The sequence below is a fragment of the Tenrec ecaudatus genome, chromosome 9 (genome assembly GCF_050624435.1).
Source record: "Tenrec ecaudatus isolate mTenEca1 chromosome 9, mTenEca1.hap1, whole genome shotgun sequence".
NCBI classification, from domain to species: Eukaryota; Metazoa; Chordata; class Mammalia; order Afrosoricida; family Tenrecidae; genus Tenrec; species Tenrec ecaudatus.
The window spans coordinates 7,741,326-7,761,305 of NC_134538.1; the positions used below are offsets into that span (position 1 = coordinate 7,741,326).

A 19,980-nucleotide genomic window follows, 5' to 3' on the forward strand; every position below is an offset into this window, starting at 1 on the left:
TGCCACAGGGCCAGGCACGTTTCATTCTTTGGCACATACGGTCTTCATGAGTGGAGCCAACTTGATGGCACCTTACAGAACCAGTGGCAGCCAGTGAACGCCTCTTCATCTCTTGGTTGGCCACTGCTTTGGTCTGTTCATGTCCTCTGCCATTTAAAAAATTAATTATTGGTCTTTTTGTTGCATTTTTGAAGTGTTCTGTACATCCTATAGATTCATCCTTTATCTGTATCTTATCTCTTTAGGAGAAAGACGGGGCTTTTTAACTCCTGTAAACAGGTATAGTCTTGGAAATCCACAGGGGAAGTTCTACGCTGGCTAATAGGGTCAGTAGGAGTCGACATCACCTGCATGACACTGAGTTTGGTTTGGTTCTCTATCTGTCTCCTGAAAGAATAATGTTGCAGTGTGGATCAGGATGAGTTACTTATAGCTCTTTGTTTGTTTTTCATGTCTTGATTGTAGAGGGCCCGGGTAACTAGTCTGCCTTGTCCACCGTCTTGCCAGAAGTGTCAACCCCTGAAGTTTAAGACGCTCATCTTTGCCCTAGTGCTCTCCAAAATATGGAGATCATATGAAGAGCTGTCTTAGGCACGTAGCTTCCTACCGGACCTCTTAGGAGGTATGGGTTGCTCTGGTAACCACTAGGTCTGCCATTTGAAACGATGAAGCTTTCTACCCATAAGGAGTTGTAGTCTTGGAATCCCACACAGTGGCAGTCTATCCTGTGGGGTCGCCAGGAGCTGTAATCGACTCAGTAGCAGTGAGGGTGGCCTTGGTTGCTAAGCTTCCTCCATTGTAATGGGATGGAAGCTTCCCAACTCTCTCCGGGATGTTGTTAGCTGACACTGGTGCATGCCAACCGGCAGGTGAAACTGCATGTTCAGTGCACACAGGCATGCCTTGCTTTAAAAACAACCCGTCCTCCTCCAGAAGCAGGCATCTGAGAGGAGTTGTTGTTATTGTTGATTTTAGCCAACATCATGGCGACCCGACGTGCCATGGAATCGCGTGCAGCTCAGCCCATTATGACCCACAGGAGTTTCATCAGTGACTTCCTATGAAGTAGATGCTCAGGGCTTTCTTCCTAGCCCAGCTTACTCTGGAACCTCTGCTGAAATCTGTTCATCCTAGCACTGCACCAGCCTCTGCTGGCAGAGGAGGGATGGATGCCGATGAGGTGCTGGGCCCGGAATCATATGTGAGCTTCCCACACGGGCAGCGAGCATTCCACCCCTGGGCTCCCAGCGCTCACATGGTGGCCCTGTACAGGGTACGTGGGTGAAACCAGTATTACGGAGGGGTTCCCTATGTTGAAAATCTCTTCTGTCATACTTGGCGGTGTAGTGGTTGCTCATTGGGCTGTGATCCACATGGTTTGCAGTTTGAAACCACCAGCAGCTCCTCAGGAGACAGACTGGCCTTTCTACTCCCATAACAGGTACATTCTCAGAAACCCACAGCGGGCTGCTATGAGTCAGCATGGACTGGGCGGCAGGGAGTGGAGGAAACATGATCTGATTTGCCAACATTGCATTTTCTCACGACTGTTTGAGAACCCTTGCACAGTGAAGCAAGAGACACCTGCATGATCCCTTGACAGCACTTCTCATCTGTATTCTTAGCTCCGGAGTGTGAAATGTCAATAAGACAGGAGAAGAGGCCAGCAGAGAGCCCTTGGATGCTAATGACAATCCTTTTTAAATGCAAAAAAAAAAAAAGCCAAAAGGTAGTTAGATTGGAGTGGTCCTAGTTGGCCAAAGGAACAGACCAAATTAGGACCTTTTCAGGCTCAAATACTCCCCTAGTTTAAATTGATTTCTGCCCTCGGTTTACATTCCTGTATGATGTGCAGTGTGCCTCATGGTCTATTACCTGCTTGCCATGGTGCTGCCTCCACGTGGGTCTGTTTCCATGAAGTGCAGAAAGGCATGTATTGATCCACAGGGGGCAAGGCAAATACCCAGGAGCAGGTGCGGAGGGTGTCCAGCACCTGGGCAGCCTGTGGACTGCACTGGATCCTGGGCATTGGGGTTCCCTTCCCAAGAATAATGTGGCCTGGCACTGGGACAGAGGGGCAGGATGGGCAGGATTTTGAGCTTGGTGTGTACTGGTGGCCTCACAAAGCTTGTGGGGAATTGCTAGGTCTTTCCAGGCATCTTCCCACAAGCTGTGTGAAAGCCTCTCTTATTTATCAAGTCGTGCTGCTTGAGAGGTTTCATGAGATTTCAGACAGAATTCCTTCCCAAGAGTTTCTCTTTGGGGTAATAAGCCAAGGTGTGAGAGAGTGCTGTGGAGCCTGGAGGATGCATCTGGGTCCAGGGGGCTGGGCCCTCTGCCAGCCTCATTAGCGCGGATTGGAGAGTGCACACACCCTCTCACCTCATTGTATGCCTGTCAGGAACCCAAAGAAGTGCTGCTTCCTTTATTAAGCCTGCCTTCCCCATTCCAGGCTGCCATTCCAGGCTGCCCTTGGAGGGCCTCCTGGGAAAGGAGGCTGGGAAGAACTGTGTAGATGCTGGCCATCATAAAGTGGGTTATAGTCTATGAAACCCGACGTGCACGTGTGTGTTGTTGGGAAGGTCTCTAGTTCATCAAATCCTCACCTTCCTGACTGAAACTGCAGCTCTGACACGCTCAGGCTAGCCCGGAGAGGTAGGGGGGCAGTGCCATCCTGCAGCTGTCCCCATCCGATTTCAAAGGTTTCTTCCAGCTTCAAAGGTCTCCCACCAAAGGTGGGGGCACCATGCTCGGCCTCAGAGGGACAATGCCTTTTGTATTTGTTTGTTTCAACAATTGGTTTGTATTAATGGCCCATCCATCGTTTTCCCTTAATACAGATTAAAGAACTCTTTTTCAAGAGGTCAGAATCTCCCTGGGGATGTTTTATTTTTTAGATGCTGATGGCTGGGTTCCAAGAACACCTGGTGGTGTACTGGTTACACAGTGGGATGCGGGCTGCAAGGCCAGGAGTTAGAAACCAGGGGAGAAAGATGTGGCTTCCTTCGCCCATAAAAAGTTACAGACTCAGAATCTCACAGGGGCAGTTCTACCCTGTCCTATGGGGTCGCCATGAGTCAGCATCCACTCGATAGCAGTGAGTGGTGAGTGAGTGAGTGAGTGAGTGAGTGAGTGAGTGAGTGAGTGAGGCGCCGCACTGTAAATGTTCTATTTGGTGGGATTGAGATGAGCCGCTCCCCACAAATGATTCCAGTTTGCAGTCAGTACTGAGACCAGGGACCCCCACTGGGGGATAGATGTGGAAAAAAGAATCACAGAGAGTAACAGAATGGAATTAAAGATGGCCAAGAGGTCTCATCTGCCCTGCCATTTTGGTGACCGGTTATAATGTTCCCAATGCTCTGTGCAGACAGTGTGAAATCCATCTTCAGCCCAGACAGTCTGACCCTGGTGGACATATCTTAGGGTGTGGACATGGTCAGCACATAGGCATGTGGATGCATATAACCAGAGTGTAGGAGAAGGTGCGTCCCACAGCCACCAAGTCCACTTCAACTTTCATTGACGTTATAAGACAGTAGAGCTGTTCCTGAGGGTTATCCATCTTTACCACAATAAGCAGCTGTATTTTTCTCCTGCAGAGCGGCTGACCTGTGGGTCTAACTGCTCACCTGTGCTCAGCAACACGTTAGCAACCCCAACTGGACATCATCATCATGATTCTAGCTGTCATTGTATATTTCCTGCATACCAGTTGTTGTTAAGTGTCATGGAGTCCATTCCGGCGCACAATGACCCTATGCACAACCAGAGCAAAACACGGCCCAGTCCTTCGCCATCCCCACGAGTGTGCTTATGTTTGAGCCCATTGCTGCAGCCACTGTGTCAGTCCATCTCCCATGCTGCCCCTCCACTGTACCAAACACGAGGTCCTCTAGGGAGTGGTCTCTGCTGACACAACATGTCCAAAGTACGTAAGATGAAATCTCCCCACCTTTACCTCTGAGGAGTACACTGGCTGTATCTCTTCCAAGACGTTCTTTTAACGACCCATGGTACTTCCAATATTTTTCTCCAGCACCACAATTCAAATGCACTGATTTCCCTTTATTCTTCTTTATTCAATGTCCAACTGTCACATGCATAGGAGGTGATGGGAAAAATCATGGCCTGGGACAGGCACACCTTAGTCCTCAAAGTAACATCCTTCCTCTTCAACCCTCGAGAGCAGTCTTGTGCAGCAGATTGACCTAATGCTATCTGTCTTTGATCTCTTGACTGCCGCTTCCCTGAGCATTGATTGTGGATCCAAGTGAGACAGAATCCTGGACAGCTTCAACCATTTCCCCATTTAATTTTGATGTTTCTGTTGGTCCAGTTGTGAGAATTTTGGTGTACCGGACCCTGTTCTAAATGGTTTTCGTGTGTTGCTTTTAGTAGCCCCCATACAGAATTACAATCTCAGGAACCCAAAGGGGCAGTTCAACCCTATCCAGTAGGGTTGCTACGAGTCAGAATAGGCTCAGTGGCAGTGAGCAAGAACCAACCTTATAAAGACTGTATTACTATGTCCATTTTGCAGATGACAAAACTCAGGCACACAGGGCTTAAGCAAAGTGCCTATCAGGCACGAAGTACGTGGCAAAGCTGGGATTTGAACCCACCAGCTGAGTGAGTGGCTCTTTTAACCACTGTGCTACTCAACCAGCGTCCCCGAATTGTACAAACAGTTAACACATTCAGCTTCTAACATAAACGTTGGTGGTTTGAGTCTACCCAAAAGTAATCTACTTCAACAAAACTTCGTCGTTAGAAAGCGTGCTTAATACAATTAAATGGATTGTTGTAAGCTTTGTAAGAGTCCCCAATATAGTGATTAATTAAAAAAGAAACCAATGGAGCACAGTTTTGCTTTGACATACATGGAGTTCTCATGAGTGACAGTCAACTGGATAGCAACTAGTGTATGGGATGGTATGTATGGGTATGGTATGGTGTACGATATGGTATGGGGTATGGCATATTGTATGGGCTATGGTCCATAGTATGATATGTTTATAGTATGGAGGATGATGGTATGGGGTATGGTATGGCACACTATGGTATGGTATAGTATGGGGTATGGTATGGTATGGGGTATGGGATGGTATGGTATGGAATGGCACACTATGGTATGGTATGGTATGGAATGGTACGCAGGCACTGAACTTGACACCGTGGCCCAGCAGTCCTTTAACAAGAGCTAAGACCTAAAGCTGGGGGGAGGTTGCATTCATTGCTTCATAAACGTCTTCCTCAGAACCAGACCAACGCCTATCCTTTCCCCCGACAGGCTTCATCCCCCCACCCCTCATCTTCGGGGCCGGCATCGACTCCACCTGTTTGTTTTGGAGCACGTTCTGCGGGGAGCAGGGGGCCTGCGCGCTCTATGACAACGTGGTCTACCGCTACCTGTACGTCAGCATCGCCATCGCCCTCAAGTCCTTTGCGTTCATCCTCTACACCACCACGTGGCAGTGCCTGCGGAAAAACTATAAACGATACATCAAAACGCACGAAGGCGGGCTGAGCACCAGTGAGTTCTTTGCCTCTACTCTGACCCTAGACAATCTGGGGAGGGACCCCGTGCCCACGAGCCAGACCCATAGGACAAAGTTTATCTATAACCTTGAAGACCACGAGTGGTGTGAGAACATGGAATCGGTTTTATAGTGACTCAGGAGGGCTGGACTCTGTATTAGTCATGCCAGGGTCATTTTTGTTAAAAACAAAAAAAAACAAAAAGGAGTTTTAAAAAATCCACACCCAGCATCACCCACACACATCTGCACAGACACACAGAGACATACGCACCTGCGCACGCATAGGTGCGTGCTTACACACTTGCACACGTACGCCTACATGCACCCATAAGCACCCACAGGACCTTTGTCCTGTTTCTGAGAATCAGAGCCAGACAGGAAGCAGACTAAGGAGAGGCCGGGGTCTTGTGTTTGCCGTGCGGCTGGGTCACGGACGACGTGCACACTGCTAAGGCCCAGAATCGGCTCTTGGAAGGCACCGCCCGGTTTTCAAGATGCCAACAGCTGCAAGCAACAGGCACTGCCAAATTCAGGGAACGGTGGTGTCCAGCTTGGAGGAGCGAGCTTGCCGGATATACATACACAGGCAACACAAAAGCCAACATTAAGGGAAAAGAGTCTCCGCAAACAAACACACAAGCTGCCCACACAGCCAGGACAAGCACTAGTGACACACCCTGTGCCCTTCTCCTCTACTCGGGGCGGGGGTAGGAAGGGGGCATCCTCTCCAAGGAGCAGGGGCCCCATGCCCTGCACTGACTTTTGCAATATGGGGGCACTGTGTAGACCAACCACTCAGTCCGCATGTGGTTCAAGGCCCCCGCATTCTCTCCGCGATGATCGTGGGTGATCTGCGCTGGAGTCTGCAATTGACGCCTCCCACCAGCTCCATTTCCATGTTCAAGACTGAGGGTCTGGGGAGGAGTCGAGCATGGGGGTCAGCACCCATCCTCTCCACGCAGCAACCCCGTGGTGGGCGCCCACTCCCCCCCAGCCCCACAGAGTGACCTCAGGAAGCAGCGGGCCTCGCCAGGCTATGACTGACCTGCTCAGAGCCGCCGAGACCCAGCCCAGTCCAAGTCATTTGCTTACATTTGCCAAACATTCTGCCATTTTTTTAGAAAGTGAAACCATGCCTACGGATTTCCACTGTTGTCTGTATAATCCTCTGATATGGTTTTTAACAACTTCTAAAAGCCGTGTTAACCCTTCAGCCGCTGGCACAGTCCTCTAGACTGATTTACAATGCTGATGGTGTTGGAGTTCCTCCTTTCCTTTTTTTAAGTGCCCCCCCCCAAAATAGAACGGGATGCAAAGAATCTATGGTAATCTTTATCTCTTTATCCCCACTCAGATACTCTGCAGAAACAATCAGAAAATAAAATGTTATGACCGGAGGGAGGGTGGGGAGAGGGTGCTTCAAACAAGGGAGTGGGTGCCCAACCTGCCTTTCAAAGGACCTCCTTGGAGACAATGGAATAACATGATGAATTGCAAATTGGCCTTCTCTCTTTATTCCCCATGATTCAGTCATCACTGTCTTGGGAAGCTCTTTCTAGTAGGCGGGGAGACACAGGCCATAGGATTGGGGGTTGGGGGTCCGCACTGGTGAGGGGCTTCTGGGGGCCGGAAAGAGAAGTCTAGAGGACAGTCCTTTACCACAAGCTGCTGAGCAGGCTGTGACATGAATAGACCACCAGCTCCTGGAAGCTACCTCGACAGTGTCTTCAGGGTCAATCTTGACCGAATGACTTTTGTCTGTGTTTTGAAAGTAGCCGAACCTTGACCAGCTAGAGAATAAACCTGTTTTTGTTTGGGGTAAGAAGCCTGTAGGCAAACCTTTTGCAGGCAGCAGACGAAGGCATGCAAAAAGGGATTTTCTTAAGGAAACAGAGCTGAAGCTTAACAAGCTCAGCTGCTAACCAAAAGGTTCACCCCAGAGACACTTGGAAGAAAGACCTGGTAATCCTACTTCTAGAAACCGAGCTGCTAAAAACCCTCTGGAGGCCGACGCTACTCTTATACCCAGGCGAGTCACCATGAGTCAGAGCCAGCTTGGCCGCAAGGGGGATGGTATGTTGGTGTTATGTTTTCTCGGTGACCTGCAGCCCTGTCACACTTGCGCCCTGCAAAGGCTGGGAAACTTGGTTAGTTGGTCGGCTAGTGTCTTCCCCTCAGATGTGCATGTGCAGTATACCCACACAGCAGCAAAAGAACAGGGAAAGAAAGAGCAAGGACATCCGTGCCAAATTTGTACAAACAATGCAAGCAGGGAGACTTGAGCGTGAGCCCAGGTCAAGGAAAGATCCAGGAAGGGCGACCCAAAGTGCAGCCTGTGTCACGGTGCTCTGCCACCGTGAGCAGGACGCTTCTGAAACAGGCTTTTCCTGTGGTTAGTATTCGCCTGCCATTGGTTATGAAAATGGGGCCACTGGTCAATATGTTAATGAGGGGAAGGGGGCGGGGCTCCCACCAGCTCATAAACTATGTATGCTCTGTCACTTCTAAGGCTTCGGGATCATTCTGTACATGTCTTGGTTTGGTTTGGTTCTGAAAATGTACTGCTAAGAGGCCAAGGCTCTCATATTCTGTTACATAGTTCTCCAAGCTCAGCGCACACAAAGTGAGGCCCTACGATCTTGTGTTTGATGGGGCTATTTGCTATAAAAAAAAAAAAAGTTTTTTTCTGTAAAAACCCTTTGTAGTTTGGATCTTTTTTCCCCCCCCTAGAGACTCTAGGACGCTGAGTAAGAATAAGATGTCAGCCTGTCTGAGGGAAACAACGCCAAGGGCTAAGCTTTCATCAGGAATAGGATACACATCTACACACACCCCTTGCAAGATGGCTTTGAAACTTCTCATTCCGCTCTCCTACCGCAGAATGAGAACCCCAATCTAGTTTTACTTTTCCTCTGTGCTACAAGGGGACCTATTGTCCACATAAAGATAGCGCTGGCTCCTTGGTTATTTCTTTAGTTTTGAGTGGTATTTTGAATGAAAAGATGTTCGCATAAGATTGGCACTGGACTTCGAAAAAACAAACACTTGAGGATGGGCTAAACCTCAGAAGCACATGTTAGACTGCTGTCTCCTCTGCTGCAGGCTCCTCCCCCAAATAGCTGAACACAACCAACTGAGCAAAAACTCTTGAGGGGGCTGCACCATTTGATAGATCTTTTTAGCCCATACTTATTGACCAAGGCAGTTTTACCAGTTTTCTTCCAGCTTCTGCGGTAAACACCTCCTACGAAGGGTCTGTCTCCAGGGAGAAGAATGGCCATGGTCCTTCAGCTCGCTGTGTTGTCTGGAAAGAAGGTGGTGGCAAAGCACTCAGGCACCCTTGGGACCCTCGTTCCCTTAGGTCCCAAGATGTAGGCGCTCCTTGCCGCTAATGAAAGATCAAGAGAAGTTCCCTGCTGCTGAGCAGTTGAATTACTAAGGAGAAACCAAGCGGAGGCACGAATGGGAAGAGGTCCTGATGGCTTCCAAGAAAGCAGTAGTGTGCTCCTGCATATATCTAGCATATTTTTCACTGCCTTCCCGTGGGTCTCTAATGATGATTTGAGAGTGTGGTCGTACGGCGTCTGGTTAGTAGTCACGGATGAGCCCGAATCTGTGTCCTCCTGAGCCCCTTGTCCACCTCTCTGCTTTCAATACTGGCCAAAGCTTCACTCATCCATGACAAGAGTGCCCGGCCCTTCCTGCCTTAAAGCCCACAGCCCAAGGAAGCCCACAGTCATGCTCCACGGCAGGTAACCAGCAGGGCCTTGCAATTATAAGTACACGGCTCCCGGGAGATTTTTTCCCCAGGGAAATAAAAAGGACGGCTTGTAGTTGCTAATGGATATTTGCCACCCCTTCTAAGTGAGGCCACTCACTGAGGGGGAAGAAATGGGGGGTGGGGAGGTTGTATCTGTCTCAGAAAACCCCCTGGGAAAAAGCCACGGTTGGCTCCCTCCCAGAGCGCGCTGCGTACTGCTTCAGCATGCCTTGCCAGGTTCGCCAGACCTACCTACTTTGTTCTAAGCACTGTCTGGGAGTCCTGAAAGACAGTGTCCCCTTTGCACATTAAGCAAAAACATAAAATAAAGCAGGTACGCACAGCCACTGCTGCTGATCATGCGGTCAGAGAGCAGGGCGGGGCGAGCTGCTGCCCCAGCTCGGTGGCGCGACACAGTGGTGTTTTGTGTATTCCTTTTGGTTTCGTTGGAGTCCCACCTGTGGACCAGGATAAGGAGGGAGAATCTGACAGACACGTTTCCGTCCCACAGAAGGAGCATAATTGATCCCCTGTGCTGTTCGAGTCCGAGTATTCGGACAGCTTGAGATATTTGTCCAGAAGCAAGAGAAAGTTACAGATACCTCGTAGGGATTGAATTCTCCACTGCGCTCAGGATGCTGCCTGCAGCTGTGTTCCGCAGGGACTGTTTCCCTTTAGGTCTGAATCCACGTCAACTACTTAAGCCCAGTTGTCCAAGAGAAGGCACCAGTGAAGTGCAGCCTGGAAAATCGTTTGGCATCCAAATAGAGTCTCAGTGCTCTTCTTCTGCCTTTCCCTCCGCATTCATTACACGATTCTCCCAACTCTTCCAAACTCCCATCCCCTGTGCAGCTGTGGGGACCCAATCTCATAGCAGCTGACCCCTAGAGACACTCTGGATCCATGCCCCCGCAGGAGTGTTCTTGCTCCAGAGTAAATTGGAAGCAGGATCTGATTGGTGGAACGTTTGAGGAAGATATTTTTACTCAGTTTTAGGGTCTGGTGCTGAGCGCAGCCCGTGGCATCCACTCTTGAGTTCACACAGCTGCCTGTCCCTGCTTGCCCGCTTGACGTCCAGAAGGGCCCTCAACCATCTGGAGTGCTTGGCCGTCACGGCAGGGAGGACATGTGTGTCAACCCCTCACATGGGGATTTCAGCAAAGCACAGCTTTCTTCTCTACCTCAGGAACCCACAGTGGCTGTGCGCACAGTGACACCCCTCACCTCTCACATACCATCTACAGGACAGCACGGCTTCTCTGGGCAGGCTTCGTTAGTTTCGTTTGGTGTGCCTGGTATGAGCCTTGTATTTTCCAAGCCTGTCTTCTGTCGTGTCACTTGAAAATGTGTCCTGTGTGCCCAACTCTGGACTCTATACAAAGGTTAGAAAAGGCAGTATTGCTCCTCCCTCAAGCGCCCACCATTCAATACGAGAGACCCGAACACAAACATGGTAGACCATACTAAGAGCCAGAGGGTCTGTCTGGGAAGCACGCAGAGCTCCTTTATGGTAGTGATAAGTTCGGCCCGGGCAAGAGACAAGGGGGAAGGCTTTATAGAGAAAGCCGTCTGAGAGTACAGAAACAAGGGCGTGAGTGTCTGCCGGGGGAGAGAGACTGAGCGGAGGTGGACGTGTCCTTCTGGAAAGGACTTCCAGGGAGACGCTGGCAGACTTTTCTCTAAAGGCCCGAGAGTAAGCAGTTTAGGTTTTGTGGACTATATAAGGAGCCTGGTGGTCCAGTGGGCTACTAACTGCCAAGTCCACAGTTCGAACCCACCTGTGGGAATTGGCAAGTTGTATCCTCCCAGAAAGATTGATAGTTGCAGAATGCCTGGGTCGCAATTCTTCTCTGTCCCATCGAGTCCCTAAGAGTCAGAATCGATTGGATGGCAGGGGTGGGCGGGCCGTAAGGTCTGGATCATAACCACTCATCTCTGTCATTGAAGGGAAAAGCCAGCCACGCTGTGGGGTGCCTCTGAGTTGGCCCCTAACTCACGGTGGTTCCAAGTACAACAGAATGATACGCTGCCTAGCCCTGCACATGCCCGTACTCACTGCCAGGCTCACGTCCATGGTTGCCATTCAGTTCTGAGGCCTTTCCAGCCTAGGCGGTGTCCAGGCTGAGACTAGGAAAAAGGGCCGTCGAGCTCATTCTGAAAAGTTGCCGATGAAAACCCCATAGACCGGCAGCCTACACACTTCTGTTGCGTGGGCTGGACCATGTGTTAGACCAAGCCCCGCTGGGTGCTCATAACCCCCCACCTCCCTGACCATGGGAGTCCAGTCCAGATAACTTTTTTTTTCCAAGGAAGAGGTAAGTACCCCTTTATTACAATTGAAGACAACATAACAGTCCCAAATTCCCAACAAAGTGCTCTTTTTTATCTGCCCCCCCCCACCCTCCTTAATGGTGGAATTGGGCATTGGAGGGATGGATTTAGGGAAATGAGTGAATCCAGATGTTGATTAATAAGCCAAATCCCTTCATTTCCTCTCACTAGTGCAAGACATTGCCACAAAAAATTTAGTGGACAATGGACGTGCCAGGTGAAATCATGATTCACCATGACTAAGGAGTTCCTGGTGACACAAACAGTCACCTGCTTGACCCCAAACTAAAGGTGGGAGGTTCAAAACTATCCCAAGGTACCTCAGAAAGTAAGCCTGGTGACCAACTTCCAAAAGCCGTAGCCAAGAAAACTTTCTGGAACACAGTTCTACTCTCTGGGGTTGCTATGGGTCGTAATGGAATTCATAGAAGTAAAAACTTATGATGATAGCTAATATTTATCAAACATTTACTTAGAACCAGTCACTGGGCCAAGCATATAATATGCATCAGCACAATCTCCATAACCTATGAGATGAGAATGCTCATTAGCTCCAATTTGCGGAGGAGTAAAATTGGACGTGGGATTCTGTAATTGGCTCAAGGCCACAATGCTAAGAGTGACAGGTCTGATTCAAATCCAGGCCTACGGAGCCAACGCCCAAAGCCACTGTGGGTACCCCCAACTGAGGAAGACACAGGGACCCCACTACATCCCAAGGGTGTGTCATCAGGAACACTGAACCCAGTGGGCTCTGGGAACGTGCACATTCCCCCCCTGATTTAACAGGTCCAAGACACCACAGGAGCTGTCTTCTGGTGACATCACTTCCTGGCTTTAGCCCTTAGCCATCAGCCCAAGCATCCATTTATGTGAGATGTTCTACTGGAAGTGGAGAGGTTAGAAAGAAGCAGGAAATTTCATCTATTTGAATTCATACTAAAATCACCTTTAAAGCACCTGGATGCCGGGGGAGCATTTCTCTGTTGCCAGCACCAGAGGGCAAACTGCAGACTCGCAGGCAGTGCCAAGGACTTCCCTGCCATCCACCCCAGAAGAAACTCTGGCCCAGGGCCTTCGAGCACACCAAAGCTGGTGGTTGGCTGAATGCAAGTTTCCAGACTCAGATGCTAGGCTTTTAGAAATAGTTTCTTGGCATTTTTATGTTTGTAGGAATCAATCAGGTCAACAATCAGTAATTGACGATCATCAGGAATTGTGAATATTTCCCCATAAGGTAGAAAGGATTATGTTCTTTAACTGGAGACAAAAGGGAAAACCTAGCCTATTCCCTAGAGTTTAACACTAATGAAGATTGAAATTTTTGTTCTCCCATTCCCTCCTGCCTTCCAAAGCCCCACTGGCCAACTAGGAGATTTCAACTCTGACCATGTCGCCAGCGGTCCTACACGGCCCGACAATGCCATCAGAGCTCTGTGAACCATGTTCTCTTGGGTTCCTGTTAACCTAATGGAAGTTGGGTCTCATGGAGATAGTGGTCAGGACTAGTTGATTGCATAATCCGAAGCTATAAACTCAATAGGAAGCTTCATCAAAAGAGGGCCCCTGACAACATATAAAATATACTGTAGTGCACAACCTTAAAAGGGCTGGGAGGTCGTTTTGTTTGTTTGTTTTATTTTTTTTTTCACTGACATTTACATGATTCCAGTAACCATAAAGATGAAGTCCTGGGTGTTACTGGAAGACAAGCATCAGGATCTTCAAATGTCTTCTCTGAAATAAAGCAACCCTACCCTACTTCAAACAGAACTGATGGAATATTAAAGACGGGATTCAATCTCTTCAAGGAGCTCCCCAAGCCCCATTGCCATTGAATTGATGCTGACTCGTGGGGGCCCCATGTCTTGCAGAGCACAACTGCTCATTGTTGCAGCCACAGTGCCAGTCCATCTCATTGAAGGCCTCCCTCTTTTCCACCACGCCCCTACTTTACCAAACACCAGATCCTTCTCCAGGGGCGGTGCCTTCCTGACAATGCCCAAAGGATGTAAGACGAAGTCTTGCCATCCTTGCCTCTAAGGAGCACGCTGGCCTTCTTCCAATACAGCTGAGTTTGTCCAGTTAGCAGTCCATGGAACTTTCAATATTCTTCTCCAGCACCACAATTCAAATGCACCAATTCTTCTACAGTCTTCCTTATTCAGTGTTCAATTCACATGCATATGGGAAAGAAACCACCATGGCTTGGGTCAGGTGCACCTCAGTCCTCAAAGGAGCATCCTTTCTTTTCACTAGTCTGAAGAGGACTTAGGCAGCAAATTCGCCTAATGCACGCATCTTTTGATCTCCTGACTGCTGCTTCCATGAGCATTGATTGTGAATCCAAGCAAGACAAAAAACCCGAGACAACTTCAACCTTTTCTTCATCCTCTTTTTCAGCAAGCAAGGTTGGGTCATCTGCATATCACAGATTAATAAGCCTTCCCCCAGTCCTGAGGCTACATTCTTCTTCACGTAATCCAGCTTCTCTGGTGATTTGCTCAGCACACAGACTGAGCCTAATGAAGTGTTCTGGATTTCCCGTTCTTCTCAAGGTTACCCGTCGTTTATTGTGGGACACACAGAAGAATGTATTCTTTCTAGTATTCTCCGCCTTGAGCCAACATTCAATCTGACATCTGCCATGATATCCCTCATCCCATGTCCTCTTCTGAATCAGGCCAGCGCCTTATTGTACTTATTCTCTTAAAAAAAAAACAAGACACTGCAATTCAGTTGACTTTGACTCATGGCGATCCCATAGGACACAGTAGAACTGCCCCCTGTGGTTTTCTGAGACAGTAAATCCTTACAGGAGTGGAAAACCTTATCTTTCTCCTTCAGAGTAGCTGGTGGTTTTTAACTGCGGATCTTGTGGTCATCTGCCTCAGGTGTACCCCACTGCACAACCAGGGCTCAGGGCTCTATCATAGCCACCTCTCCATTATGACTGCAAGTTGACTTCCTTCTGAGGTCATTGTCTGGTGAAGTAGAGGGGCAGCCAAAGAGAGGAAGTCTGTCCATGAGGTGGATTGACACCATGACTCCAACAATGGTCTCCAGCACAGACACAGTTGTTCCTTTGTGCATGGAGTCGCTACGGGTTCGAGCCAACTGAATGGTCCCAACCATATAAATTGACTCGTTCTATAAGAACAAGGAACTCTGTTGTTCTGAGAGCTAACTACATACCCCGCTCCATAAACACGGGATCCCCCAAACTCCACGCGGTTCTCTCATTCCAGCCCTGTAAGGTAGGAATTCTGTTCCCAGTTTACACATCAGAACACTAAGGCGCAGCCAAACTAAGTGTCCTTGGGCCGCATGGCTAGTTAATCACCAGGAGCCACGTCAGATCCTCTTGCCATGATACTGATGGTCAGCCGAGTGAGCTCATAGAACCTGCCATGGAAGAAACTTCTCTGAAGCCAACAGGGCACCTACCATGGGGACCCTCACCCCCAGCAGGGTTCCAAAGCTTCAGAGAAGGGAGGGGGCGGCTAGGCTGGAGGGAAGAGCCTTTCTAAGACTGCCTGCAGGCACAGGGCTCTCAACAGAAAATGACTTTCACGGTAATGTTAGACACGAGTCCTTTCAAACACCTTATTCCTTCCTCAGCCATGGCCACATCTGTAATAGTTTCCTGGCCCCTCTGGGTTGTTCCTGATTGTCATGTGAACTCTAACTCCTGACCACCCATTCCTGCAGGACTGCTCCATGCAGGGTCCCAGGCCCGCTGTTCGAAGGCAGATTGCCAGACCTGCCTGCCAAGTTGCCCCTGGGCACATGTGAACCACCATCCTTCTGGCCAAGAGTCAACCCTGTAACCTTTGGTGCCGCTTAGCTCCTCACTCATTACACTTTCATCATCAGAGCTGTAGCTAACCCCAGCTTTCTGGATGCTACCCTCTCCCCACTGCCACCCCCAAGTCCTTGCCCCCAGAGCTTCCGGCAAAACCACCAAGAACCAGAGCCTTGTGAGAGTTGAGACAGGACGTTCCCAAGTTACCCAGAGCGCATGCACTGCATATACAGGCTCAGGCTCTGCTACCAAATCCCAAGGAAATTAGTGACATTTCCAAACTCTTGTCCCCTTTCGTAACCCCAGGTGGAAGTCTAAAAAGGCTAAGTCAATGAACTGAGACTTAACAGCCCCACCGAGCCTGCCTTTAAACAGGAACGCTGCGTGGGCTGGCCAATGGAACTGGCATGGCCTGTCAATAATCCCAGGGACCGAGCCAAGTTTGTAATGCTTTTTAAATGAAGTCGCAGCATCTATTTTGAAAGTGTGGCGTCGGCTCAGAAACCAATGCTCCAATAAGGAGATCGTTTCCCCCAGCATGTGGTGGATAGCTGTGGCTGGATGAATAGCAAGCAGCTCCAGCATGTTGGAGGAGAAAGCGGGGCATTCATGCGGGGTTTTCGCTGGCATGAAGCCACCTCTTCAGTGATGGCCCGGAGTAACACTTAGGGGCCTAACCCACAACCTCCGACCCTGGTAATCCAGAGTAAGTGAGTGGCCAGGGATAAGTGAGTGATGGGGCACATCTTATTTATCCCCATAGAAAGTGTTTCTCCTATGGATTTGGGTATGGATATGCTGGTCAGGAAAATATATATATATATATATATATATATCCTTCAGATAAATACTTGGGGCTTAGATTCTGATGCCTTGTGCCTCTCAAACCAAGCCAGCCTTGTTCTTATTGAGCCAGTTGTGACTAGGGTGGTACTGGGTAGAATTGTGATCCATGGGGTTTTCTTGGCTGTGATGTTTCTAGAAGCTGATTGCCAGGCCTTTCTTCCGTGTTGCCTCCGGGTGGGTTTGGAACACCAATCTTCAGATTATTCCTAGTTGAGCACAACCCATTTCTATCCACCCAGGGAATGCTCTCCCTTGGGTTTACATGGTGAGAAACGCAGCACTTGGTTGACATGAGCTCACCCCACCCCAAAGTGGAGGCTATTAGATAAGCCTAAGAAATAAATAGGAAAACCAGAAAAGACCGATCTCTTTTTCCTCTTGGCTCTTCTTCCCTCCTCCCCCTTTAGGCACAGAGTACCAAGACATTGAGACTGAGAAAACCTGCCCCGAGTCACACTCACCTTCAGAAGACTCCTTTGTGAGAAGCTGAGGGCCTGGCCCCCTCTCCCTGCAGAGAACAGTCTACCACCGCCCAAGAACCTGACTTAGCGTGCTCTACCCTGCCCGAGAGCCCAAGGGTCTCCCGTGTGGATTATCCTGCCAGTGGGTGGTCCTCTGAGGTCCAAGCCCAAGCCTGTGATGAGGACTTGCCAGGTGATTTGTGGTCAGGTGTCCTCCAGACTGCCCTCAAAGTAGGCTTTTTCCCTGGGATGCTTAACAGTAATGTGGACATGATGTACAAATCCCCCCTGGCCCATCCCTCCTGTGACTCCCACGGGGACGGCTTGCTGACATGCTTTAGATAACCCCTCTGTGGAATGCCTCTCTGACCCAGGCTTCCAGCAGCTCTTCCGAAATCAGCCGAGGTTGGATTTCAATAGGAAGGGATAAAAACCTCCTTTTCCACACTGAACAGAGGTGGGGTGGAGGGGGGAAGGGAGGAAAACAAAAAGCACATACTCAATAGATTTTGAGTGTGGTATTCTGTATTTTTGCAGCTTATATTTTGCAGATGAGCAGTTTAGAAAGATGTGATATAAAGTACATCCTGTATGTTTGCTGAAAATTATATTAAAGGCATTATTTTAATTCGTTGTCTGTCTTTGTGCTGCAATCTCTGTGGTTTCTTTCTTGTGTCATCTGGTGGAATGGTCCCAGTGGATCAGGAGTGTGTTTCTGACTATGTGTTCTCTGTGTCTGGGCTCTGAGATGTTCAAAAGAATTTGGGCTTGGGCACCAGCACAGACCTGAGTCCAAATCCTCATGCCAACATTTCCTTCCAGTGCAGCTTTGATCAAGCAGTCAGACTTATCTGAGTCCTAAGTTCATTCATCTTCTGTAAAATGGGGATATTAATACCTTTTTTATAGAGATGTGTGATTGGGCTAAACTGAACACGTGGCACTGAATGGGCACCTAACCGCTGATAATTGCCCATTGCTTCCCCTAGCCCTGTCTGGAATTAGATGTCCCCATGTTGCTCATCTATCCCATGCCCCGGCTTGCATGTTCCTGGGATGCTGGTAGCTATGCCACAGGTATTTCAAATAGCACCAGGGTCACCCACGTGGCAAAGGTCTGGGCAGAGCTGCCAGACTAGGAAGAAGGACGTGGCTCTCTTCTAAAAGCACTGAGCAATGCAAACATTACACGGAGCAGTGGAACATTGTCGGATGCAGAGCTGCCTGCTAAGCACCACGGGTTGGAAGGCTCTCAGAATGTGCCCAGGAAAGAGCTGCCACCTCAAAGTAGACCCAACCTCCATGACCCTGACATGGCATTACTCCAAAGGAGAAGAAGCCAGGGATGACATCCATTAAGAATTGCAAATTAGAATATGCATGGCATGAATCTAAGACAATTGGTACTTGTCAAAAATGAAGTGAAGCCCATCAGGATCGATATTCTAGATATTAATGAGCTAAAATAGAATTGGCTGCTGGAAAATCATATGATCTCCTGTGCCAGACTGACACACGGAAGAAGAATGCCACTGACGTCAGTAAAATGAGCATTTCTCGAGCTACGCTAAAGCACACTGCTGTCAGGGATAACAATGGACACACATTCACAAAGAGAGCCAGTTAACGTGACAGCGATTCAAATGTGTACACCAAACACGAATACCAGAGAGGAAGGCACTGAAGACCACTCCCAATGTCTGCTGTCTGAAATTGATCCAATGTGCAATCAATATGCCGTCAATTAATAATGGCGGGTGTTTGGACCCCCAAAGGTATAGATTTTAAAAAGGAAGATCCACTTTTGGAGAATATGGTAGTGTTTATAGAAATAATGCCAGAGATTACATGATAAAACATTGTAAGACCAATCACTTATTCATTGCAAATGCTTTCCCCCCCCAACATTACCGTTGACTATATACCTGGACCTCAACAGATGCAATATACAGTAATCAAATTGACAAATACACAGTAATCAAATCGATCTTATCTATGAAGAAAGAATGAAGCAGTTCAATATCAGTCAAACAATACCAGAGGCACTCAAGAGGAAGCATGTGATTAAGATGGTACCCAAAGGGGAGGTCCAAACTGTCATGAAGGCAAAAACAACATTCTGTGTATTAGTCTGAGTACATTAGAGAAAGAAGTCCACAGAAACTCTTATGCATAAAAGAGTTTTATATAAAGGGTAAGTGCACATCAAGAAAACTTCCCTACCCAGTGCTGCCCAAGCCCTCAAGTCCAACATTAACCCATATGCCTGACACCAATCCACAAAGTCCTCCTCCATCTCTCAAAACACATACTGTGACACTGACTGCAGGAGGAAAGCTGAATCAGTGAACGTGTAAGCATCTCAGTGCTGGCAGGGGTCTCCACACGGCTGCTCCAGCACCCAGGGCTGCATCAGGGTAGGTCCATGTGGTTTCTCCTTGGGGATGTCTTACAGGAAGTGAGCCTTGCAAGCTGAAGCAGGGAACTAGCTGAGGCAGCTGCACCCTAGTCTGACCATCACAAAGCAAGAGACCCGAGAACTAGAAAGGCGAGCCTCACGGAGCCATTTATCTCTCTGCCCTTCAATTAACCCCACATCCATTTATCGGCCAGGTTGGCACAATAATCTTTATATCAATCAGAAATGAACAGAAAACCAATTGAGATGTTTCAGCAAACTGGTGCAAACTCACTGGTCTATGCCAAGAAATTTGGAAAACAACTACTTGGAAAATCAATGGGAAGAAATCCATATACCAATTCCAAAATAGATGATCCAACAATACGGAAATTATCAAACAATGAATGTCATTAATATCACATGCAAGTAAATTTAAAGGTAATTTTAAAATGGTTTTGGCAATACATGGAGAGGAAGCTGCCAGTAATCCATGCTAGATTCAGAAGAAGTTTAACAAGGAAAGATACCGTGACTGGTGTCAGATGGATCTTGGTTGAAACTAGAGAATACCAGAAAGATATTTACTGATGTTTTATCAACTCTTCCGAAATCATTTTACTATGTGGATCATGTCCAATTGTGGATACCATGGCAAAGAATGAATTATGGAACACTTAATGTAGAATCTGTACGTAGACCTAGAGACAGATTTTTAAATAGAACAATGGGACGTTGCTTGGCTTAAAGTTAGGACAGGTGTGTGTCAAGGTTGTATTGTTTTGCCATACTGCTTTAATCTGTTATGAGCAAATCATCCACGATGCACAAGAATG

General features: G+C 48.4%; 1 protein-coding gene across 3 annotated transcripts in view; it reads left to right on the plus strand.

The window, feature by feature from the left end:
* SLCO3A1 (solute carrier organic anion transporter family member 3A1) overlaps nt 1-17,362 on the plus strand; it is a 311,681-nt gene extending 294,319 nt beyond the window's left edge. The window contains exons 10-11 of one of the 3 annotated variants that reach the window (XM_075557876.1): nt 5,294-5,536; nt 16,693-17,362. In XM_075557876.1, the coding sequence (XP_075413991.1) occupies nt 5,294-5,536; nt 16,693-16,775 (326 nt within the window). In that variant the 3' untranslated portion in view covers nt 16,776-17,362. Of the gene's footprint in view, nt 1-5,293; nt 5,746-13,306; nt 16,276-16,692 lie in introns of those variants that run through there. The other 2 variants (XM_075557877.1, XM_075557875.1) reach the window with 2 other exon arrangements.
* The last annotated feature ends 2,618 nt before the right edge of the window (nt 17,363-19,980 follow it).